Source organism: Balaenoptera physalus, assembly GCF_965194825.1.
Source record: "Balaenoptera physalus genome assembly, chromosome: 10".
NCBI lineage: Eukaryota > Metazoa > Chordata > Mammalia > Artiodactyla > Balaenopteridae > Balaenoptera > Balaenoptera physalus.
Genome location: NC_138889.1, coordinates 102,834,836 through 102,860,703, shown reverse-complemented (window position 1 = coordinate 102,860,703; position 25,868 = coordinate 102,834,836). Strand labels below are relative to the sequence as shown.

Below are 25,868 nucleotides of genomic sequence, written 5' to 3'. Positions count from 1 at the left end.
ACAAGCCTAATAAAGGAATTAGCAAAGGGAATATTGTTGAATATGAATGTGGAGGCTGAGTGGCCAATTCAATTGTGTTCTCTTGGGAGTCATTAAAATGTCATCAAGCCCTCCTTCTTCTCTCTCTTCCCCCCCATCACCCCCTCTCTGCCCCATCTCACATGTATCTGCAGAGACACTAGTGCACATTCAGGACATATCCTTTTCTCTAGAGGAAGCACATGAGACAGTGCGCTATCCTCCTTGGCTTAGGAAGAAAATGTAGTGTTAAACCGCACCATGGACCATGTAATTTTCCTCCTCACCAAAATTGCTTTGCTTGCAATCAGCTGGGAAATGAAGCTTAAATAAAAGGGCAACAATAGAAAAATCAAAGCTCTGGGGCTACTGTCAGGGTAGTTCTCAGAGACTGGATGGTGTAGATTTATACATGCAATTTCTGTTTAATGTGACATGTATATTGCCCCTATGCAATTATTTTAATCTACATCTCTGAGATCCATGGCTCACTTAGAACCTAGGGAAGCAGCATGGTAACAGTTTTTTGATATTTATCAATTTAATTACTTCAGAATTATTTTATGTTATTAGGTTCATGGGTGCCCAGAGATGTTTATAGTTAAAATGTTTGATTCAAGGGAGTGAGGTAAGAAAGGGTAGTTTGAAAGCTATGTTTACTCCCAGAGTCTGTTGAATTTTCTATGGCTCTTAGCAGCAGAGCTTAAACAACAATAAAAGCTGATTTAAATGGGAAAAATGCAGCCCAGCTTGTGATTTTATGTCATCCAGAGAAATGATACATCTTTGTGTAATGAGATGCAATTGCTTTCCCTTCCTCCTGAATTACTGAATCAGGTTATACTGTGTGTTTATACATAGTTTGAGGAAGTGTCAGGGACAGTGGTGTGGCAGGGGTTCATGAGTTCCTGCTTCCTTGGGACTATGCTTCTGAGATACAGTGATCCAGACTCCATAGGTCTTCGGTGCCATCCAGTTTCAACATAGCGATAAAACTGATTTGAGTGAGTCTCGAGAGATGGGAAGAAAAGGAAAGGAATAGCCCATTTGCATGAAATGGACTATAAAGTGGCTTGTGGTATGTATTTTTCATAGGCAGTTTCATAAAGAAAAGCTTAGAGAGTCTAGAGACCAGAGCTACCCGAGCAAATGTAGCAGGACCCTATGAGTGGTGACTTGACAAGTGAGGATTATTCTTAGAATTTGCAAGCTGGATTAATATTGTAAAAAGTTATCAATAGAATTGATTGACCAGGTGGCAGGAAATGACAAGCAAGTGAGCTGATTAGTTCATGGATCCTTATGAGGCCAGCCCAGATCCAATGAGGGACGTAAGTGAAGTTTGTCTTCAACACTCACTATCTTTTGGCTAACTCCCCTGGGACTCTCTTCCACTCCCCCCCTGAGTCTGCTTTCTTGGTCTGATCCCTCATCTCTACGCTCAAAGCCAAGGTTTATCCTTGACCCATTATATTCTTTTGCTATGAAACTCTCCTGTGTTGTACCTTATCAGCTTCAGGGTGACCCTTCAACCTGTATAAATAACAGGAAAACCTATTGTCATGTTTTAATGACAGAAAGCTAGAAATTTTAAGATGATAGGGGCTTTGAATTCAATGTACATTCCCATCATTTCTACACCATGTTTGTTTTTTTTCTAATAATGATGAATATGGGCCATATAGGAGAAGAGTATAACAGGCTGATGGGGGAGTGAATGTGTCTTAGGCAGAGCAAAAAGAATCATATTAAAATGGATGCGTTTGTGGTTTTTACCATGAGATGTAGAAAGCAGTTAGCCCTAGGAGATGTTTAACTAACTGCTTTATACTTTCTAAACTTTCTGCATTTTAGATAAGAAATATGTAATAAGCGCAGTTTTAAAATAAAGGTATTTTCATTTTGGAAAAGAGAGAAATACAAACACTAATATAAAAAAATTAAATGGACCCATTTGCCTTTGACAGAGCATTTACTATCTGCCAGGCATTGTATATTTCATATATACCATCTCATTGTAACCTTCACAACAACTCCATAAGATGGGTCGTATAAGTACATTTGTATAGGTGAACTCTGACCTGTGAAGAGTTTAACTAACTCAAGATCACACAGCTGATGGATGGCAGAGATGGGATTTGCACCCAGGTCTGTATAACTCTGAAGTTAGAGCTTTCAGCCACAATGCTTTACTTTTGACTTTAATTTTAATCATATTTTCCCAGACAAAAACACTAGCTTATACTCCTTCTTCACAAACACTAGCAGAGTGCAAAATAGACAGCATGGTTAGAGTTTTACCTTCTTTAACACCTCCTCTCTCTCTCTCTCCAGTGGGAAAAACGTAAATCGTCAACAGTGAAGCCAATCTGAGATTGGCCCTGGTAAGGCTGCAACTGAAAACCAGTTCTTGAATAATGAGAATGGATTGCTCTTTGTGTAGGATCCCTGAGGTTCTGTCTGCCTTTGTCTAAACTTATCATGAGAATGTGAATCTGGCATGTCTAGTTCTGCATAAGATATATCCCTGGAGGCCATTATGGGAAATCTTCCCAAGCTTCTTCATTCCTGATAGGAATGCAGGAGTACAACAATTTGTACCTTTGAGATTCTCACTAGGTTACGAGCCCATAAGGAGTTTAAGCAGGAAGAAATTTCTTAATCTGTGATAGGCCACATGTATTCATATATGTGTATTTCAGAGGCACTGACCATGAGATCTTCCTAGAACAAGATTGCAGTTTGGCATGGACAGGTCCAGTAATGAAATAAATTACATTCATAAGGTGAGAGCAATTGACTGAGTATCTGAAGACTTATCTCTGTAACTAAGTTGATATAAGACATGGGGAAAACCACTCTATTCTTCTATTTACTTACCTCTTGAAAAAGGGGTTAGATTCAGTCAGTCTCTTTACCTGCCATATACCTTTCATGATTGACATGTTGTTATTTTGGTCTTTGAGTGGAAATACATCCAATCAACTCAATCCTATAACACTGATGCATTGTGCTCACCAGAAGCTTCGGTTATCATCAACCTATTAACTTAAAGTGCAAAGTAAATTGTTACCTAGTAAGTGTAGTTGGTTTATTGACAATATATCTGAGTATATAAATATGACTCCATGGGAAAAATAATGAAAGGGGTCCTTGCTGATGAAGAGGTTGGAGAGTCTTACTCTATTCCATTACACGAGGCATGAGTCTTCCCTTCAGTCTCCTCATGGCTGACTTCATCTCCTGGTTCCTCAGAGTGTAGATCAAGGGGTTCAGCAGAGGGGAGATGACAGTGAAGGTGACAGAGATGGCCTTATCCGTGGGGAGGACAGTGAAGGGCCGAGCATAGACATAGATGCAGGGTACAAAGTGTAGACTCACCACGGTGATGTGGGAAGTACAGGTGGAGATGGCTTTCCTCCTGCCCTCCCCTGCCTGAGACCTCAACATCATGAGGATGACTGTGTAGGACACAAGCAAGAAGATAAACCACAGGGTAGTGACTAAGCCATTGTTGGAAATCATCAGGAGCTCAAGTGCAAAAGTGTCAGTACAGGCGAGTTTGAGGACCTGGGGGACATCGCAGTAGAAAGTGTCAAGAACATTAGGTCCACAGAAGGGGAGTGGGAGCAAGAGGGAAATCTGCACAATGGAGTGGACAAAGCCGCCCATCCAGGAGGCCACAATGAGGGCAGTGCATCGCCCCCTACTCATGATGGTCACATAGCGCAGGGGCTTGGAGATGGCCATGTAGCGGTCAAAGGCCATCACAGAGAGAGAGAAAATATCTGCCCCACCGAGGAGGTGGAAGAAAAACAACTGTGTCATGCAGCTTGTATATGATATGGTCTTTATCTTTGTCAGAAGGTCTACTAGGGCCTTCGGAGCAGTGATGGAGGAGAAGCAGATATCAAGGATGGCTAGATTACGGAGCAGGAAGTACATGGGGGTGTGAAGGCGAGACTCACAGGTCACAGTGACCATGATGAGGAGGTTTCCCAGAAGAGTTGTCATGTACACAAAGCACAAAAAAAGAAATAAGACCAAGCTTAGGTCTTGGGACTCAGTAAGTCCAAGAAATATAAATTCATTTACTCTGGTGCCGTTTCCCAACTCCATTGAATCATGTTTCTTCTTCTTCTGTAGCTTGGAAAAAATTTCAAGTGTTGTTTCAGTAAGAGTTTACTCTCCCTTAATAGATTCACGTTTATAAAATCAGGTATTAGGTCTAAAAACTAGTGAGGTATTTTCCCCACTGGATAGCTGTTCTGGGGTTATTGCTAATGTGTGCAAAGTGATATCTTATGACACAAGCATGCATTTAATTATTATTTCTTCTGTAAATTATAAATATTTTAGAAAATGCATAAAAATAATGTTCTAAGAATGTGAGTTCTAAATATTCAAGATAAACAGGTGGATGTTAAATATTTGTAAAGGGACTATTGTGGCATGAGTGATATAAAAATGGAATCAGCTTGGTGTGTGGGTAAAACAGTGCCTATTTGATAGGACTGAGTTCCCATGAGTTCCACAGGGGTGTTCTTGCTTCTTTTTTTTTTCCAGACTGGTGCCTCATTTAAATGGTTTAATAACTACAATCTTTAGAATTCTCTTTGGACTGAATTCTACAGAAGCACTCCTTTCTTTTTTACACCACAAATTTAATTCTATGAAAAATTAGAAAATTTTAAGGCCATAAAATTCTTCTCTATTGCTCTATTCTTCCTTAAGGGGATTTCTTGTTTCTACCTTTACTTTAAACTACTTTAGGTACTAAAACCCCTGTGTGTCAAAATAACAGCTATGGAAAAAAAAGCTGTAACTCAGAATCTCTCTTCTATTAATTGTTCTGATTTATTTCTTAAAATTTATTTTTTTAATTGAGCTATTTTTGACATATAGACTCACCTACTTGAAGTGTACACTTTGATAAGTTTTGACATAAGCATTAACCCATGACATCATCACTACATTTAAGATAGTTAACATATCTATCACCCCAAATGTGTCCTTGTGACCCTTTGTAATCTGTTCCCTCTGCCCCTCCTTCTTCAGGCAACCACTGAGCTGCTTGATTTCTGTCACTATACATTAGTTTGTATTTTCTAAAATTTTCTATGGATGGAATCTTACAATGTGTACTCTCTTTTTGTTTGGCTTCTTTCACTCATAAAAATTATCCATGTTTTGGAGTGGACCAAGATTTTGTTCCTTTTTATTGTATGGATATACCACAGTTTATTTATCCACTCACTTGTTGATGAACATTTGGGTTGTTTTAATTTTTGGCTATTACACATAAGGAACAGGTCTCCAAAAACCATAATTCAAAAAGAGTCATGTACCACAATGTTCACTGCAGCTCTATTTACAATAGCCAGGACATGGAAGCAACCTAAGTGTCCATCGACAGATGAATGGATAAAGAAGATGTGGCACATATATAAAATGGAATATTACTCAGCCATAAAAGGAAACGAAATTGAATTATTTGTATTGAGGTGGATGGACCTAGAGTCTGTCATACAGAGTGAAGTAAGTCAGAAAGAGAAAAACAAATACCGTATGCTAACACATATATATGGAATCTAAAAAAAAAAAAAAAGGTCATGAAGAACCTAGGGGCAAGATGGGAATAAAGACACAGACCTACTAGAGAATGGACTTGAGGACACGGGGAGGGGGAAGGGTAAGCTGGGACAAAGTGAGAGAGTGGCATGGACATATATACACTACCAAATGTAAAATAGATAGCTAGTGGGAAGCAGTCGCATAGCACAGGGAGATCAGCTTGGTGCTTTGTGACCAGCTAGAAGGGTAAGAGAGGGAGGGTGGGAGGGAGGGAGACGCAAGAGGGAAGAGATATGGGGATATATGTATCTGTATAACTGATTCACTTTGTTATAAAGCAGAAACTAACACACCATTGTAAAGCAATTATACTCCAATAAAAATGTTTAAAAAGTAAATAAATAAATAAAGACTGGGCTAAGCAAAAAAAAAAAAAAAAAAACAAAAAAACCAAATAATACTATGTGTACTTACCATATTATATTTTATGTGTATATAAAAACAAGAAATTGAAAATAAATATGTTCAATATAAATATGAACATGATTAAACTTCAGCGTGTTGAAATTAAAAAAAAAAAAGAACGGGTCTCCATGTGGACATATATTTTCATTTCACTTGGCTAAGTATCTAGGAGTGAATGGCTGTAACTCTTAAAATTCAATAATAAAAAACCAAACAACTCAATTAAAATAAAAAGAACAAATGGTTTGAACAGATACTTCAACAAGAAGATATAGGGGTAACAAATAAACACATGAAAAGATGCTGAATGTCATTTATCACTGGGGAAATGTAAGCTAAAACCACAGTGAGATAATAGTACACACCTGTTAGAATAGCTAAAATTAAAAAGATGGATATATCAAGAGTGGGCGGGATTTCCCTGGTGGTCTAGTGGGTAAGACTCCTCACTCCCAGTGCAGGGGACCTGGGTTCCATCCCTGGTCGGGGAGTGAGATCCTGCATGCGTGCCACAACTAAGAGTTCAAATGCTGAAACTAAGACCCGGCGCAGCCTAAATAAATAAAATAAAATAAAATATTTAAAAAAAAAAGAGTGGGCAAAAATGAGATGAATTGGAACTCTGGTGGGAACATAAAATGGTACAACCACTTTAAAAAATAATTCGGTAGTTTCTTAAAATGTTAAACATATACTTACCATATACTCTTATGGCTTTTGAATTCCTTTTTTGTTTTTTGGTGAGTCCTTGAAATGGGGCTTAACTTCTTTCTTTGCAGTTTATCTCCCTTTTTTTGCTGTAATCAGAAACAGAGGAAAGGGGAAAGCTACTTCCCTCCCACTTTCTGGGTGTATTTTTTGCTTCACCACTTTGGCCCCAAGCTCTGCACTGGTGTTTAGAAACAATAGCATCTCCTTCACATAATTTTTTTAAGGGTTAAATGAATTCATCTATGTAAAGCATCAGTACTGGAAGCACTGCCTAATCCACAATAAGTGTGATTATACGTGTGTTACCTAAAAGAAAAGCTCTGGGTCAGTAACTCTCACAGACACACAGCTTCTTTAAATACACTGACAATCTTTTGGAGGAGCTGAATATTTCCCAGAACATGTATTCTACAACTTCATCAGACTAACCTGTTTTGAGGAAAATAGAAGGTATTTTTCTTTAAGTGGCAACCACTGAGGGTGGTGACACTGTATGGCAGTAAGAAGGGAGTTTGCTTATTTTGGCTTCTTGTCTGATGTCATCTTAGCAGATCAGAGAAGGTTAGTGCGTGGTCTCTGCAGGAGAACTGTCTGGGCTCAAGTCCTGGTTTTGCCCCTGTGTGATTTGGGGGAGTGGGTCTCCATTTATCAGAAAGGAATAGGTCCCATGTTCACAAACTATCTTTGATAATTCAGACAACATCCTCCAGATTTTGCTGCTTCTTTCAGCTATTTTGAATCTATCTAATTATTTAGCGAATGTTGATGGAAAATTGGCATAATTCTAAGTTTTTTGAGAGAAAGGAATATAATCCTAAACCAGTGGAAAAACAATTGAAATCTAATAGTAATATGGGAGTGATGGGGACCATCTAAGGACAGATGAAAAGCTGTGTGTGAGAAAAGGATGATTTCTCCTTAAGAGGCTCAGAGAATCCTGCCTGGAGGAGGTGGCATTTACATTGGGGCACGTGGGAATGGAGAGAAAGGGAGCTCTGGCTTTAGGGGCCGTTTGAATATATAAAAGTTGCTTGTGAGTGGGAAGTTTGGCGGGAATGAAGAGCTGCAAACATGTAGACATGGAAAGACATAGGAAAGAAAATCATTGCTATATATATATTTTTTTTGGTTAGGCTAAGGAAGAGTATATAGGTGTTCATTGTATTATTCTTTCAGTTTTTTTGAAGGTTTGCAATATTTTATTTTTCTCTCTAGTTTTATTAAATTTAACATAAGAAATACCTCTGTAGATGTCAGTCTGAGGGGGTCCATCTAGACGAAATAAGCCTGAGAAAAATCTCTCCTTTGTGCAAATCCAGCGGTGCCAGAAAACAAAAACTGCCTTCTCCCAGTTCCAAACTGAACTCGTTTTTATGTCTCTCCTCTTGCAATGTCTTCTTTGTTAATATTTCTTATCTATGCTGTCTGTCCCTGAAGGTTCGTACTGGGATGCATTATCTTGTGTACTTATTACATTATTTGCAGTCAAAATATATTTATAAATATTAACAACTACACCTAGATTTCAAAATTTCTCACTTGTACACATACACATCCAGACACCACAGGTAGAGTTATACATCTTACCTAAAATCTCCAGTCTTCTTTCCAGGACTCCAACATCTTATATAATCTTCACATGAATCATTCAGCTTCAGAAAATTCTGTTAAATACCCCTCTGAAGGCCAGTGATTTCAATGGCTTCTCTTTCAGGTTTATGTGAAAAGGTCAGACACAGGGAATCATATTTTCTTGGCTCTTCCATGCTGATACAGAGTGCCCCATCGTATTTACCAATTCCTTAATCCCCAAACCAGTGTGAGAATTATCAGAGGGAATGTAGTTGGACGTGGCTCTGGAAAAATTCTGCTGATGGAAAGGTTGTTTCAGTGGGGATAATTAAAGCACACATATACTATGTGCTATTTAGATACACACACTTCAGAGCACACATTTTTTTTGGGGTCTAAAATTTTCTAGCAGTAGTAAAGATTCTCTCCTTGACAAAACACTGCTTAGCCACCCCTGAATTTTTCAACAAAGTCTAGACTTTTGGACCTCCATGTTTGTCTCTGCATTGTCCAATTTTAGCAAAAATCCTGCTAAGTCACTTTAGCCAGAATTCCCCGCCCTCCTCATTTGATCACCTTCCACATCTAATCAGGTTTCTCATCCTCCAGCACCTCCCAGGTGATGTCTGATCGCCCTGGCCTGCCTTCAGCAAGAATCCTGTTAGGTCACTTTAGCCAGGATGCTTCCTTCCCCCTGTTTCCCTTTGTAATTTTCCTATTGGGAAATAAATGTTCTTAAGGATTGTGAACAATGTCCTTAGGCAGCTTCACCCTTGCAGGGAGATTCCTGAAGTGTGACACAGAGGTGTGGGCAGCAGCCCTTGGATCTGAAGGGTTATGTAGGTGAGAGTGAAAGAGATCTCAGTGGGGTGCCAACCAAAGTGGGTAATGGAGCTTTCATGAGATCCACACTGGCTCCACCAGCAAATTCTACTCGCTGGACCTTCAGAGTTTTCCAACATTCTCACCACCTCTACCATGACTACCCAAAGTCATGTCTTCATTATTTCTGCTGTAGTAACTTCTTAATTGGTCTCCGTGTTTTCGTCCTCAGCCCTCTTCAGTCTATTCATAACAGTAGCTCCTGCAATTCTCTTAAAACATGCATAATGAGTCCACTTTTCAAAGCCCTCCAAGTGCATCCCACCTTACTTAATGTGAAAGTTGAAATCTTTCCAATGGTTTAAAAAAGTCCTAATGACCTGGACCCATGGCCCGGTTATCTCTCTGACCTCAACTACTACCCCTCTCTTCCTTGCTTCCTCTCATCTAATTACAAAGTCCTCCTTGCTGTTTCTTGGATGCTCTGGGCACATCCCCACCTCAGGGCCTTTGCATGTCTGATTTGTGGGCTGAGGTTTGTACCACGACATGAACATTTTTATAATTAAAAAAAAATTAAGATCTATTCAGCTCGCTGCTTTGTGACCACCTAGAGGGGTGGGAGGGAGGCGCAAGAGGGAGGGAATATGGGGATATATGTATACATATAGCTGATTCACTTTGTTATACAGCAGAAACTAACACAACATTGTAAAGTAGTTATACTCCAATAAAGATGTTAAATTAAAAAAAAAATTAAGATCTATTATCTACCTCCAGAAATGGAGGGAAAAAAACCTCCCAGCAGTTGTAAATAGCATAGTAAGCAAACAAATAAAAGCTGAGTTGATATATAGAATAATGTTTTCCACTTCATTCCGACCCTTTTGAGTGTATATGCATCGTCTGAAGCAGCTGTAGAGGTTTCTGTTCATTTTAAGGAGTCAGGTTGTTGGAGAATAAAAACGAATCGGTTGTTTTCTTAACCCTATTCTCCAATGATTTTAGCAGCAAAAATGAGTGAGAGGCAATATTCATTCATCGACATTTTAAATTTTTATGAATGTTTTCTATGTTCCGCTTGCTCTGCCAGGTGCTGGGGATAAAACTATAAATAAAGCATAAAGAGAACAAGGAATGGGAAACAGGGTCCTGAGTGCTGTGCTGGAGCCAAGCGCAGGGCACTGAGGGAGAGCAGTGGCCAGTGGCCAGTGGGCCAGGGCTTCAGAGGAAGATGAACGTGAGGACCTGCGTGAGGTCACAGAACTCATAAATGCGGAGGTCCATATTCTAATTCAAGCTGTGCTGGCTTCAAGGCACCTGCTCTCAACTGCTGGAGTGTGGGCTTTGGAAGGGAAAACCTTCAGGAAATAGATATTTAATTTATTCATTCTAGAGTCAGAGCAGGTGCTTCGCTTGGATGTGTTTACTTCCTTATGATGTGATCACTTCATGAAAAATCTTATAGAATCCAAATGCCCAAACTGTGTTATTTGCTAATGTGTCTCAGCTCCCTTCCTGTGAACATCGTAGAAATGTAGAGGGGATGTCTGGGTATATATATATTTTTTGTTTTTTCTTAATTAAAAAATTTATTTAGATAAGTGTAGACTCCTATGCGGTCATAAGAAATAACAAGAGAGACCCCACCTTAACTCATTTTCCCCCAGTGACCATTTCACAATATCTATGCATATCAAAACATCAAGTTGTACATCTTAAATATATGCCATTTGTATTTGTTAATTATAACTCAATAGAGCTGAAAAAAAACCCCACAACTATCCAGTGTGATAAAATTGTCTGAGTATATTGGATTCCATTTTCTTTATTTCTTTCAAGGCTGTATTGCCAAGTGACATACACTTCTCTGGCTAACTATCTGATTTCTCTACTTCTTTTGTAATATAAACCCCATTTATTTACATTATTATTGCATGCTGATCAGAATATTTGTAAGTCATATGTATATTAGTAGAAATATAAAAATTAATCAGAAATCTTTTAGTAAATATAGTTTATTCGATGCAGAAACATTTTGAAAGGTGGTGAGACAGTGAGCTATCAGTCTACACCCTGTCAGAAGGCATGAGTTTTCCCTTCAGTCTCCTCATGGCAGACTTCATCTCCTGGTTCCTCAGAGTGTAGATCAGGGGGTTCAGCAGAGGGGAGATAACAGTGAAGATGAAAGAGATGGCCTTATCCGTGGGGAGGGTGGTGAAGGGCCGGGCGTAGACATAGATGCAGGGTACAAAGTGTAGGGTCACCACGGTGATGTGGGAAGTACAGGTGCCGATGGCTTTCCTCCTGCCCTCCCCTGCCTGAGACCTTAGTAATAATAATATGACCATATAGGACACCAGGAGGAAAGCGAACCACAGTGTGGTGAGCAGTCCGTTATTGGAGATCATCAGCAGCTCAAGCATAAGAATGTCAGTACAGGCTAGTTTGAGGACCTGGGGGACATCACAGTAAAATGTGTCAAGAACATTGGGTCCACAGAAGGGGACTGGTAATAAGAGGGAAATCTGCACGATGGAGTGGACAAAGCCCCCCACCCAGGAAGCCACTATTAACCCAATGCATCGGCCTCTACTCATGATGGGCACATAGCGCAGGGGCTTAGAGATGGCCACATACCGATCTAATGCCATAACTGACAAAGAAAATACATCCACCCCGCCAATAAGATGGAAGAAAAACATCTGCGTGAAGCAGCCATTGAAGGAGATGGTCTTTCTCTGGGACAGAAGGTCCACCAGAACTTTGGGAGCTGTGATGGAGGAAAAGCAGATGTCGGCAATAGACAAATTACGGAGCAAAAGATACATGGGGGTGTGGAGGCGAGATTCACAGGTCACTGTGACCATGATGAGGAGGTTTCCCAGCAGAGTTGTCACATACACCAAAAGCAGGAAAAGGAATAAGACCAAGCTCAGTCCTTGATTCTGGGTTAGGCCGAGGAAAATAAATTCCTTTACCCTGGTGCAGTTTCCCAGCTCCATGGACTCATCGTCTTTTTCTCCGTTTTCTTTGACGCTACTTCATATGAAAGCGCTCAGCCATTTATTTTGTTTTCTTCTTAAACACTGTGAATGCAGTTCAGGTGTTCCTCATGTGGCCGCAGTGTTTGCGATGTGTTAAATTGTCCACATTTTTAAGATTGCAATCAGTTTGGGGAGCCAATCAAATCATCACATGTGAAATCACTCAATACTTCTTTTCCTATAAATCTGTTTACGGAAAGAAGAAGCGTTTGTGTTAAGTAGCGACATTTACATTTGCAGTCTGTTTTATTTAATTAATTTATTTTGGTTTTTTAAATGTTACTATTATTTTTAATTTCACACAAATTTATTGATGTCAAGAGCTGTCTGAAGCATTTTTTTTTGTATTCAAACCATATCTTTGTATGCAAAGATAAGTAAGACACGGCTCCAGCCATTGTGGACTTATAGTCTACAAGTTTAATATTCCTATTAGCAAATATTCTGTTGACTTGCTAAAAAAAGTTGTCTTCTGTTTCTGATTATAGTGTTGCTGTGCATGAGTCAGTTTCCTTGCTCTTGGCTGTTTTATGTCAAATTTCTTAAAATTGCAGCCTCTTATTTTGTGTAGGTAACTTGTCATTGTGGTTACTTTATACTAATGAGATAATTTACTTAATAATTTTTAAAAAATACTTAAAATTTGATATTGGAAAACAGATTGAAACAGTGTGTAAATCCAAATCTCAAAGGCTATCATAACTTTTCTTATTGTGGTAAAAACACAAACGTGAGAGCTACCCTCTTAAAAATTTTAAGTGCACAATACAGTATTGTTCACTGTGGCCACAGTTATGTACAAAAAAATCTCTAGAACATATTCATCTTGTATAACTGGCGTGATCCTTGCTTGAGTCTGGGGGAGAGAAGAAAGATAGTGAGCCACTTCTGAGAGGCGGTCCGCACTGTATCAGGCACGCTCTTCTCTGCCTCTTTTCTTTTGTGGATCAAAGAGAAAAGAGTGGAGGGATCACACAGCAGGAAGAGACATTGGTATTATTAGAATAATGCCCAATTTTACGTAAGCTGTTATAAAGCATTCTCAGGAGATTTTATAATTATTATTTTAAAATTTATTTATTTATTTTTGGCTCCGTTGGGTCTTCGTTGTTGCTTGCGGGCCTTCTCTAGTTGCAGAGAGCGGGGGCTACTCTTTGTTGCGGTGCGCGGGCTTCTCACTGTGGTTGCTTCTCTTGTTGTGGAGCTTGGGCTCTAGGCACGCGGGCTTCAGTAGTAGTGGCTCATCGGCTCAGTAGTTGTGGCTCATGGGCTCTAGAGCACAGGCTCAGTAGTTGTGGCACACTGGCTTAGTTGCTCTGTGGCATGTGGGATCTTCCCGGACCAGGGCTTCAACCCGTGTCCCCTGCATTGGCAGGCAGATTCTCAATCACTGTGCCACCAGGGAAGTCCCCTATAATCATTATTTGTTTCTCCTTATACTTAACAAATGATCGTTTATTGCAATCTTCAAATGCATGTAGATAAATTGGACCACATTGTCAAAGTGTTTTCAGGCTAATGAAATGAATGATTGTGTAAATTGATGAATGTAATACATGATCAAATGTGAAATGTGTTATGAGAAGAGAAGAAGTAGAATTGGGTGGAGCAGGACATATGATAGGAGATAATAAGAGATGTCATGATTTTCAACAGTAACAAAAGCTACTGTTTTTTGAGCTTACTCTATGTGGAGAGGTATTAAAAGTATTTAATTTTACCACTATCCTTTAGTAAGGGATAATGTTATTCTTGGTTTTCCTATGGAATATATTATGAATTTATGTTTGGTAGAAGGGAAGGAAGAGATGGAAATAGGATGAAAAGAAACAAAGAAACAGTCTTTTTTTAAACCTTCAATCATATATATATATATGATTATATCTATGACTAATATATGTATATATATAGTCTAATTTTGTATAACAAAAATGTTTGATAAAGTCTGTCTGAAGATAAGCATTTGGCAGAAAGGGCTTTGAGAATCACACTGAATGGACCACACGTCTGCATTCCTCTTAACACGACATCTTTCTTCCCAATGGTAACACCCACCTTTGCTGTCTCTGTCACTGAGAAGACCATCTTGGCTCTGAAACATTTAATACAACTGAGAAGTATTAAAGTCAAACTATTTTTACAAAATCAATAAGGACATCTCAATTTCACTATGCGTAACCTTAACCTTAGCTAGAAGTTGAATGTCTTTACCTAATTCCTTTGATCCTGAAACTCCAAGTACAAATTGTATGTCCTTAGGTTGAGCGCAGAACAAAACTCTGGTGACGTTAATTCTTGGAAATTTTGTTCCTGCAGGTAAAGCCCTTTGGAGGACTAAATATCTTAGTGTCTTTTCTCCCCTTTCAAGAAAAAAAGGGTAGATTCAAAGAATCACATCTTCAAGGTTCTTTCACTGTGCCTTATGCACAAATCCCTCAGCCTCAGGTCTCATATAAGAATTGAAAAGGGAATATTATTGGACAGGGAGGGGAAGTCAAGTGCCTGATTGTGCCGTTTGTGACGAATTTTCAGTGGGAGTTATTAAAAAGTCACCAAGATACACACACACACACGAACATAATTTGGTTGGCGTCCAAATTATTTAGAGGCAATAGATGAAACATACCTTTATCGACAGCTCAATCAGAACTTTGTTAACACATGCCAATTGCTGTTCCTGCGATAATAAAAGGGTCCAATTTTGTTGGCGTGCAGGACTCAGAGGACACCAGAGACAAGTGAGTTTTAATTAAATTGCCAAAAAACTAGAAGAAGAGAGCTGGCCCCCAAATCCTTTGCTATTAGTCCAGTTTCTGATTATACACAGGATGCTTATAGTCTCATGAGTCCCCTCAGGTAGGGAAACATGACTTAGACGGTGTTTGGGGAACGCACGATTTTCTTGTTTTCCAACACTCTACTCACGTGGAATCTCTCAATTTCCATACAGCTAGATAAGTACATTAGTAAAGCTGTCCACACAATTGCTGTAGTTATTTAAGATTAATTCAATTATTAAATGGTCTCCTCTCATATGGAAGGTACTTTGTTTCTAGAATGATGATGGGTTTGGACTTACCTGCTTTTCGATTCTGTTTTAGTATATTCAACTAGTCTACAAAAATAAAAACTGCATGGGTTAGGGTGTTTGAGATGGGTATTTTTTCCACCTTTATTGAGATATAATCGACATATATGTTGTGTATGTTTAAGGTATAGACAATGTTGTGATTTGATACATTTATATACTGCAAAAATGGTTATCCTAGTAGTGTTAACTAAAAACTCCATTATCTCACATATATACTAATTCTTTTTTGAGGTGAGATCACTTAAGACATACTCTCTTCCGTATTCTAGAGTGAACATGTATTACTTTTGAGACATACTAAAATCAATATCTAAACAAACTTAGAGGGCATGTCTTACTTCCTATGCTTCATGACTGTGAACATACATAAAATTCCTTTTTAAAGCTGCAAAGGTCAATATGAAGAGCCAGTAGATGTCACAGTAGGTGTCACATTGAACCTCCTGCTGTGAAAAATAGAAACAATGTGAACGGAATTCAGATTTCTAAAGGTTCCTACCAGTGAAATTTCTGATGTTTTTCAATCTATTCGATAAATATTCACTGAGCACCATGTTAATGAGGATTCTTGGGTCGCATGTGACAGAATCCCAAATCAAGACACAAAGAAGAAAATAAAAATTATGTAACTACTCATAAATAAATAACTTGGCATGCCAGTTTCTTTTCTGCATCCATGTTTTTGAAATAAAATTGGAGTTATACTAAAAATAAAAGATGTAATCTCTTAGCAACTTTCAAGTCTATAATACAGTATTGTGAACTATAATCACCGCTTTGGACATTAGATCCCCCAAACTTTTATTTATATTATAACTGGGAGTTTATACCCTTTGACCAACATCTCCCCATTTCTTTCACCCCCAGCACCTGGCGACCAACACTGTTTCTATAAATTCAGATTTTTAGATTCCACATATAAATGAGATCATACAGTATTTATCTTTCTCTGTCTGACTTATTTCACTTATTTCATTAGGACTTATTTCACAAGGTCCATCCATGTTGTTGCAAGTGGCAGGATTTCCTTCTTTTTTATGGCTGATAATATATACGTATTTATCCACATATTTATCCATTCATCCACTGATGGACACTTAGGTTGTTTCCATTTCTTGGATATTGTGAATAATGCTACAAGGACCATGGGAGTTCTGATACCTCTTCTAGATCCTGATTTCGTTTCCTTTGGATATATACCCAGAGGTGGAATTGCTGGATCATTTGTAGTTCTGTTTTTAATTTGAGGAAACTCTATATTGTTTTTCATAGTGGCTGTACCAGTTTATATTTCCACCAACAGTGTACAAGGATTTCCTCTTCTACACATCCTTGCTCACACTTGTTATCTCTTGTCTTTTTGATTACAGTCATTCTAATAGGTGTTGAAAGATATCTCATTGTGATATTGATTGGCATTTCTCTGATATTTAGTGATGTTGAGCACCTTTTCATTCATGTATCTATTGATCATTTCTATGTCTTGTTTGGAAAAATACCTATTCAGTTCCTCTGCACATTTTAAAATTGGATTTTTTTCCTGCTATTGAGTTGTATGAGTTCTTTATACATTTTGGATATTAACCCCTTATCTGATATATGATTTACAAATATCTTCTTCCATTCTGTAGGTTGTCCTTTCATTTGTTGATAATGTCTTTTGCTGTGCAGAGCTTTTCAGTTTGATGTAGTTTCATTTATTAATTTTTGCTTTGTTGCTTGTGTTTTTGGTGTCAGATCCAAAAAATCACTGCCAAGACCAATGCCGAGGAGGTTTCCCCCAGCTTTTCTTCTAGGAGTTTTATGGTTTCATGTCTTATGTTTAAATATTTAATCCATTCAAGTTAATTTTTGTGAGTGGTATAAGATAGGGGTCCAATTTCATTATTATGCATGTGGCTATCCAGTTTTCCCAAAAATATTTATTGAAGAGACTATCCTTTCTCCATTGTATATTCTTGGCTTTTTTCCCATAAATTAATTGATTGTAATTGTATGGATTTGTTTCTGGGCTCTCAGTTCTGTTCCATTGGTCTATATGTCTGTTTTTATGCTAGTACTATGTAGCTTTGATTTCTACAGGTTTGTAGTATGGTTTCAAATGATAAGTGTGATGCCTCTAGTTTTGTTCTTTCTCAAGATCACTTTGGCTATGGAGGGTCTTTTGTGGTACCACACAATTTTAAGGATTGCTTTTCTATTTCTGTGAAAATTGCCTTTGGAATTTTGATGGGGATTGCATAGAATCTGTAGCTATCTTTGGGTAGAATGGAAATTTTGTAATAAGAATTCTTCCAAACCATGAGCATGGAATATCTTCCCATTTATTTGTATTTTCTTGAATTTCTTTCATCAGTATTGTATGGTTTTCAGTGAACAGATCTTTCACCTCCTTGGTTAAATTTATTCCTAGGTATTTTATTCTCTTGATGCAATTGTAGATGGGATTGTTTTCTTAATTTATCTTTCTGATAGTTTGTTGTTAGTGTATAGAAATGATGTACTTTTTGACTTTGGTGATTTACAGTTTTGCCACAATGTGACTATATGTGGACTACTTCTTATGTATTCTGGGATGATATGTTATGAATATGGGAATTTGTATTTTTCATCAGTTATAGAAATTTCCCAGTTATATCCCATAAAATAGTGACCCTTCCTCATTCATATTATTTTTTCATTCTGGAACTCATGCAGATATATGACTTATTAGATTTGTTCATTTTCTTTTCTAAGTCTCTTAACCATCCTTCTGTGTATATATGTGACCAATTTCAGGGAGTTATTCAGTTGGTTATAGCTTTCATTTCTAGAAGTTCTATTTCATTCTTTTTACAAATCTACTTTTTTTCTTTTATTATCTTTTTTTCTTGCTCATTTAAAACACTCTTTTAAGGGACTTCCCTGGTGGTCCAGTGCAGAAGAATCCACCTTCCAATGCAGGGAACGTGGGTTCGATCTCTGGTCGGGGAACTAAGATCCCACATGCCGCGGGGCAACTAAGCAACTACTGAAATTGTGCTCCTCAACAGGAGAGCCCGCGTGCCACAAACTACAGAGCCCACGTGCCCTGGAGCCCGCATGCCACAACTAGAGAGAAGCCCACATGTAGCAACTAGAGAGAAGCCCACTCGCTGCAACAAAGATCTGACACAGCCGAAAAACAAACAAACAAACAAACAAAAACTCCTTTAATTTTTTTAGCTTCTTATTCACATTACATTCTGTATATGATTACTCCAGTGTTCAGGTCCTTGAGAGTCTGTTATGCTTTGGTTGTTTCTTTTGATTCTTGCTAATAATGGCTAGTTTCTTCATGAATTTTTAATTTTGAATTATGAATTTATGTTCAGCTACTTACATGGAAAACTTGGAAGGCTCAGGTTCAGTGTGCATTCCTTCAGAGAAGGCAAATATTTGTTTCTTCCAGGCATCATAAGTCATTATTAACCTTGAATTACTCTTAGTTAATTTTTCCCTTTGGAGTTTCCCATTTCATGTAGGCAATGCGAACTTGAATCCAAGACTCCAGTCAGGGTTTTGAATTCTCAGAAGAGATGATTTTTTTCCACTCAAAGCTCAGGTTGAGGCAAGCAATTTCATTGTGATCTTTGCTGTGGGATGATTTTTATCCAGTTTACCCTTCCACTGATGGAGGAGTAGTCAGTTCTCTGGTTTTCTGCTTTATGTTTATTTTTGGTCCTGAGCCTTTCCCGTCCCTTCTTGTGAGTTCAGATATGCACTGAAGTGTATGTTTGCAAGAAGCAATGCATGTGCATGTTTAAATCAGGACTTTACATCATGATATGTGGTCTTTCATTTTGCCTAAAATAGCTCTTATTATATTTTCTCCATGGATATTGGTGGTGTATAGAAAAAAATGATGCATGTAATTTGATTTTATATGTTATCACCAAGTTGAATTCTTTTACTATTTTCAGTAATGTTTCAGTGAATTCCTTATAGCATTTTGGGTATATCTCAATATCTGAGAATAAGGACTTTTTTCCCTCCAGTTTTCCCACCTTTATATACTTTCTCATTTTTGTAGTGTTTTTGAATTGTAAGTGAATTCAAGTTCAATAATTAATATTAGTGGTGATAGTGGGCATTATTGTCTATTTATGAACACTATTAAAATTGTTTTAATGTTTAATCATTAAGTATAATGTTTGCTATATAGTTCTTGTTGATATTCTTTTTTTTTTTTTTTAAAGAAAGTTGGCAACTACATGTTCTTTTTTTTAAAAATTAATTAGTTAATTAATTTATGGCTGTGTTGGGTCTTCGTTTCTGTGCGAGGGCTTTCTCTAGTTGTGGCAAGTGGAGGCCACTCTTCATCGCGGTGCGCGGGCCTCTCACTATCGCAGCCTCTCTTGTTGCGGAGCACAGGCTCCAGACGTGCAGGCTCAGTAATTGTGGCTCACGGGCCTAGTTGCTCCGCGGCATGTGGGATCTTCCCAGACCAGGGCTCGAACCCGTGTCCCCTGTATTGGCAGGCGGATTCTCAACCACTGCGCCACCAGGGAAGGCCCTTGTTGATATTCTTTATTGAGGTGGTACACTTTTTTCCACAGTTCTTGGCTTCTTAGGTGTTTTGTTTCCTAGGAATGTAGGTTGAATTATAGTGAATATTTTCTGCATCACTGAGATAATTGCCTTGTTTCTTCTTTTAATCTGTAATTGCAGTGAATTATATTAATATTTCTCTTTGAATTTCTGGAACAAATTCTACTTGATCTTGTTGCTATGTAATACATTGCTATGTAACTTCCTAATGTTTTATAAGAATTTTACATCTATCTCTAAAGATGTGATTGGTATGTACACCTATATTAGATATGTGATATTATTAGATCTATTAGGTGCTATTATCTAGTTTGTCAATAGGGTTACGCTAATTCTTATAGAATGAGTTAAGGAGCATTCTAAAATGTGTAAGATTTGGAGATTACTGGCTCCTTGAATATTTATTGGAAATCACCTGCAAAGTTATTTAGGCCTAGCATTTTTTTTTAACAAGTTTATTGGAGTATAATTACTTTACAATGGTGTGTTAGTTTCTGCTTTATAACAAAGCGAATCAGCTATACATATACATATATCCCAATATCTCCTCCCTCTTGCATCTCCCTCCCACCCTCCCTATCCCACCCCTTTAGGTGGTCACAAAGCACTGAGCTGATCTCCCTGTGCTATGTGGCTGCTTCCCACTAGCTATCTATTTTACATTTGGTAGTGTATATATGTCCATGCCACTCTCTCACTTCGTCCCAGCTTACCCTTCCCCCTCCCCGTGTCCTCAAGTCCCTTCTCTACGTCTGCGTCTTTATTCCTGTCCTGCCCTGAGGTTCGTCAGAACCGTTTTTTTTTTTAGATTCCATATATATGTGTTAGCATATGGTATTTGTTTTTCTCTTTCTGACTTACTTCACTCTGTATGACAGACTCTAGGTCCATCCACCTCACTACAAATAACTCAATTTCGTTTCTTTTTATGGCTGAGTAACATTCCATTGTATATATGTGCCACATCTTCTTTATCCATTTATCTGTCGATGGACACTTAGGTTGCTTCCATGTCCTGACTATTGTAAACAGTGCTGCAGTGAACATTGTGGTACATGACTCTTTTTGAGTTATGGTTTTCTCAGGGTATATGCCCAGTAGTGGGATTGCTGGGTCTTATGGTAGTTCTATTTTTAGTTTTTTTAAGGAACCTCCATACTGTTCTCCATGGTGGCTGTATCAATTTACATTCCCCCCAACAGTGCAAGAGGGTTCCCTTTTCTCCACACCCTCTCCAGCATTTATTGTTTGTAGATTTTTTTAAAAACATCTTTATTGAAGTATAATCGCTTTACAATGGTGTGTTAGTTTCTGCTTTATAACAAAGTGAATCAGTTATACATATACATATGTTCCCATATCTCTTCCCTCTTGCATCTCCCTCTCTCCCACCCTCCCCATCCCACCCCTCTAGGTGGTCACAAAGCACCGAGCTGATCTCCCTGTGCTATGCGGCTGCTTCCCACTAGCTATCTATTTTACATTTGGTAGTGTATATATGTCCATGACACTCTCTCACCCTGTCACATCTCATCCCTCCCCCTCCCCATATCCTCAAGTCCATTTTCTAGTAGGTCTGTGTCTTTATTCCCATCTTGCCACTAGGTTCTTCATGGCCTTTTTTTTTTCCCCTTAGATTCCATATACATGTGTTAGCATACTGTATTTGTTTTTCTCTTTCTGACTTACTTCACTCTGTATGACAGACTCTAACTCCATCCACCTCATTACAAATACCTCCAGTTCATTTCTTTTTATGGCTGAGTAATATTCCATTGTATATATGTGCCACATCTTCTTTATCCATTCATCCGATGATGGACACTTAGGTTGCTTCCATGTCCTGGCTATTGTAAATAGAGCTGCAATGAACATTTTGGTACATGACTCTTTTTGAACTATGGTTTTCTCAGGGTATATGCCCAGTAGTGGGATTGCTGGGTCGTATGGTAGTTCTATTTTTAGTTTTTTAAGGAATCTCCATACTGTTCTCCATAGTGGCTGTATCAATTTACATTCCCACCAACAGTGCAAGAGTGTTCCTTTTCCTCCACACCCTCTCCAGCATTTATTGTTTCTGGATTTTTTGATGATGGCCATTCTGACCGGTGTGAGATGATATCTCATTGTAGTTTTGATTTGCATTTCTCTAATGATTAATGATGTTGAGCATTCTTTCATGTGTCTGTTGGCAATCTGTATATCTTCTTTGGAGAAATGTCTGTTTAGGTCTTCTGCCCATTTTTGGATTGGGTTGTTCATTTTTTTGTTATTGAACTGCATGAGCTGCTTGTAAATCTTGGAGATTAATCCTTTGTCAGTTGCTTCATTTGCAAATATTTTCTCCCATTCTGAGGGTTGTCTTTTCGTCTTGTTTATGGTTTCCTTTGCTGTGCAAAAGCTTTTAAGTTTCATTAGGTCCCATTTGTTTATTTTTGTTTTAATTTCCATTTCTCTAGGAGCTGGGTCAAAAAGAATCTTGCTGTGATTTATGTCATAGAGTTTTCTGCCTATGTTTTCCTCTAAGAGTTTGATAGTGTCTGGCCTTACACTTAGGTCTTTAATCCATTTTGAGTTTATTTTTGTGTATGGTGTCAGGGAGTGTTCTAATTTCATAATTTTACATGTATCTGTCCAATTTTCCCAGCACCACTTATTGAAGAGGCTGTCTTTTCTCCACTGTATATGCTTGCCTCCTTTATCAAAGATAAGGTGACCATATGTGCATGGGTTTATCTCTGGGCTTTCTATCCTGTTCCATTGATCTATATTTCTGTTTTTGTGCCAGTACCAAACTGTCTTGATTACTGTAGCTTTGTAATATAGTCTGAAGTCAGGGAGCCTGATTCCTCCAGCTCCATTTTTCATTCTCAAGATTGCTTTGGCTATTCGGGGTCTTTTGTGTTTCCATACAAATTGTGAAATTTTTTGTTCTAGTTCTGTGAAAAATGCCAGTGGTAGTTTGATAGGGATTGCACTGAATCTGTAGATTGCTTTGGGTAGTAGAGTCATTTTCACAATGTTGATTCTTCCAATCCAAGAACATGGTATATCTCTCCATCTATTTGTATCATCTTTAATTTCTTTCATCAGTGTCTTATAATTTTCCGCATACAGGTCTTTTGTCTCCTTAGGTAGGTTTATTCCTAGATATTTTATTCTTTTTGTTGCAATGGTAAACGGGAGTGTTTTCTTAATTTCACTTTCAGATTTTTTGTCATTAGTGTATAGAAATGCAAGAGATTTCTGTGCATTAATTTTGTGTCCTGCTACTTTACCAAATTCATTGATTAGCTCTCGTAGTTTTCTGGTAGCATCTTTAGGTTTCTCTATGTATAGTATCATGTCATCTGCAAACAGTGACAGCTTTACTTCTTCCTTTCCGATTTGGATTCCTTTTATTTCTTTTTCTTCTCTGATTGCTGTGGCTAACACTTCCAAAACTATGTTGAATAATAGTGGTGAGAGTGGGCAACCTTGTCTTGTTCCTGATCTTAGTGGAAATGGCTTCAGTTTTTCACCATTGAGGACAATGTTGGCTGTGGGTTTGTCATATATGGCCTTTATTATGTTGAGGAAAGTTCCCTCTATGCCTATTTTCTGCAGGGCTTTTATCATAAATGGGTGTTGAATTTTGTCGAAAGCTTTCTCTGCATCTATTGAGATGATCATATGGTTTTTCTCCTTCAATTTGTTAATATGGTGTATCACGTTGATTGATTTGCGTATATTGAAGAATCCTTGCATTCCTGGGATAAACCCCACTTGATCATGGTGTATGATCCTCTTAATGTGCTGTTGGATTCTGTTTGCTAGTATTTTGTTGAGGACTTTTGCATCTATGTTCATCAGTGATATTGGCCTGTAGTTTTCTTTCTTTGTGACATCTTTGTCTGGTTTTGGTATCAGGGTGATGGTGGCCTCGTAGAATGAGTTTGGGAGTGTTCCTCCCTCTGCAATATTTTGGAAGAGTTTGAGAAGGATAGGTGTTAGCTCTTCTCTAAATGTTTGATAGAATTCACTTGTGAAGCCTTCTGGTCCTGGGCTTTTGTTTGTTGGAAGATTTTTAATCACAGTTTCAATTTCAGTGCTTGTGATTGGTCTGTTCATATTTTCTATTTCTTCCTGGTTCAGTCTCGGCAGGTTGTGCATTTCTAAGAATCTGTCCATTTCTTCCAGGTTGTCCATTTTATTGGCATAGAGTTTCTTGTAGTAATCTCTCATGATCGTTTGTATTTCTGCAGTGTCAGTGGTTACTTCTCCTTTTTCATTTCTAATTCTATTGATTTGAGTCTTCTCCCTTTTTCTCTTGATCAGTCTGGCTAATGGTTATCAATTTTCTTTATCTTCTCAAAGAACCAGCTTTTAGTTTCATTGATTTTTGCTATTGTTTCCTTCATTTCTTTTTCATTTATTTCTTATCTGATCTTTATGATTTCTTTCCTTCTGCTAGCTTTGGGGTTTTTTTGTTCTTCTTTCTCTAATTGCTTCAGGTGCAAGGTTAGGTTGTTTATTCGAGATGTTTCCTGTTTCTTGAGGTAGGCTTGTATTGCTATAAACTTCCCTCTTAGCACTGCTTTTGTTGTGTCCCATAGGTTTTGGGTCGTCATGTCTCCATTGTCATTTGTTTCTAGGTATTTTTTGATTTCCCCTTTGATTTCTTCAGTGATCACTTCGTTATTAAGTAGTGTATTGTGTAGCCTCCATGTGTTTGTATTTTTTACAGATCTTTTCCTGTAATTGATATCTAGTCTCATAGCGTTGTGGTCGGAAAAGATACTTGATACGATTTCAATTTTGTTAAATTTACCAAGGCTTGATTTGTGACCCAAGATATGATCTATCCTGGAGAATGTTCCCTGAGCACTTGAGAAAAATGTGTATTCTGTTGTTTTGGGGTGGAATGTCCTATAAATATCAATTAAGTCCATCTTGTTTAATGTATCATTTAAAGCTTGTGTTTCCTTATTTATTTTCATTTTGGATGATCTGTCCCTTGGTGAAAGTGGGGTGTTAAAGTCCCCTACTATGATTGTGTTGCTGTCAATTTCCCCTTTTATGGCTGTTAGTATTTGCCTTATGTATTGAGGTGCTCCTATGTTGGGTGCATAGATATTTACAATTGTTATACCTTCCTCTTGGATCGATCCCTTGATCATTATATAGTGTCCTTCTTTGTCTCTTGTAATAGTCTTTATTTTAAAGTCTATTTTGTCTGATATGAGAATTGCTACTCCAGCTTTCTTTTGATTTCCATTTGCATGGAATATCTTTTTCCATCCCCTCACTTTCAGTCTGTATGTGTCTCTAGGTCTGAAGTGGGTCTCTTGTAGACAGCATATATATGGGTCTTGCTTTTGTATCCATTCAGCCAGTCTGTGTCTTTTGGTGGGAGCATTTAATCCATTTACATTTAAGGTAATTATCGATATGTATGTTCCTATTCCCATTTTCTTAAATGTTTTGGGTTTGTTATTGTAGGTGTTTTCCTTCTCTTGTGTTTCTTGCCTAGAGAAATTCCTTTAGCATTTGTTGTAAAGCTGGTTTGGTGGTGCTGAACTCTCTCAGCTTTTGCTTGTCTGTAAAGGTTTTAATTTCTCCATCAAATCTGAATGAGATCCTTGCTGGGTAGATTAATCTTGGTTGTAGGTTTTTCTCCTTCATCACTTTAAGTATATCCTGCCACTCCCTTCTGGCTTGCAGAGTTTCTGCTGAAAGGTCAGCTGTTAACCTTATGGGGATTCTCTTGTGTGTTATTTGTTGCTTTTCCCTTGCTGCTTTTAATATGTTTTCTTTATATTTAATTTTTGACAGTTTGATTAATATGTGTCTTGGCATGTTTCTCCTTGGATTTATCCTGTATGGGACTCTCTGTGCTTCCAGGACTTGATTACCTATTTCCTTTCCCATATTAGGGAAGTTTTCAACTATAATCTCTTCAAATATTTTCTCAGTCCCTTTCTTTTTCTCTTCTTCTTCTGGGACCCGTATAATTCGAA

The 25,868-nt window shown here is 38.0% G+C and overlaps 2 protein-coding genes across 4 annotated transcripts in view; both read right to left on the bottom strand.

Annotated features, from left to right (window-relative positions):
- Positions 1–1,971: 1,971 nt before the first annotated feature.
- Positions 1,972–8,445, bottom strand: LOC309667557 (olfactory receptor 4D11). 3 transcript variants are annotated; one of them, XM_082476122.1, is made up of 3 exons: positions 8,356–8,445; positions 6,757–6,854; positions 1,972–4,164 (listed from the first exon to the last, which is right to left on the bottom strand). In XM_082476122.1, exons 2-3 carry the CDS (start codon positions 6,757–6,759, stop codon positions 3,202–3,204), a joined length of 966 nt encoding a protein of 321 aa, XP_082332248.1. In that variant the 5' UTR covers positions 6,760–6,854; positions 8,356–8,445; the 3' UTR covers positions 1,972–3,201. The 3 variants fall into 3 exon arrangements, with proteins under 3 accessions (XP_082332248.1, XP_082332249.1, XP_082332250.1); XM_082476123.1 differs by lacking the exon at positions 8,356–8,445 and adding an exon at positions 8,011–8,120; XM_082476124.1 differs by lacking the exon at positions 8,356–8,445 and having other exon boundaries at positions 1,972–4,158; positions 6,757–8,120.
- LOC309667563 (olfactory receptor 4D10) overlaps positions 8,356–25,868 on the bottom strand; it is an 81,415-nt gene continuing 63,902 nt past the window's right edge. The window contains exons 2-3 of the mRNA XM_082476126.1: positions 14,265–17,434; positions 8,356–12,395 (exon numbers count right to left, since the gene is read on the bottom strand). Coding sequence (XP_082332252.1) covers positions 11,232–12,167 — 936 coding nt within the window. The 5' untranslated portion in view covers positions 12,168–12,395; positions 14,265–17,434 and the 3' untranslated portion in view covers positions 8,356–11,231. The remainder of the gene's footprint in view (positions 12,396–14,264; positions 17,435–25,868) is intronic.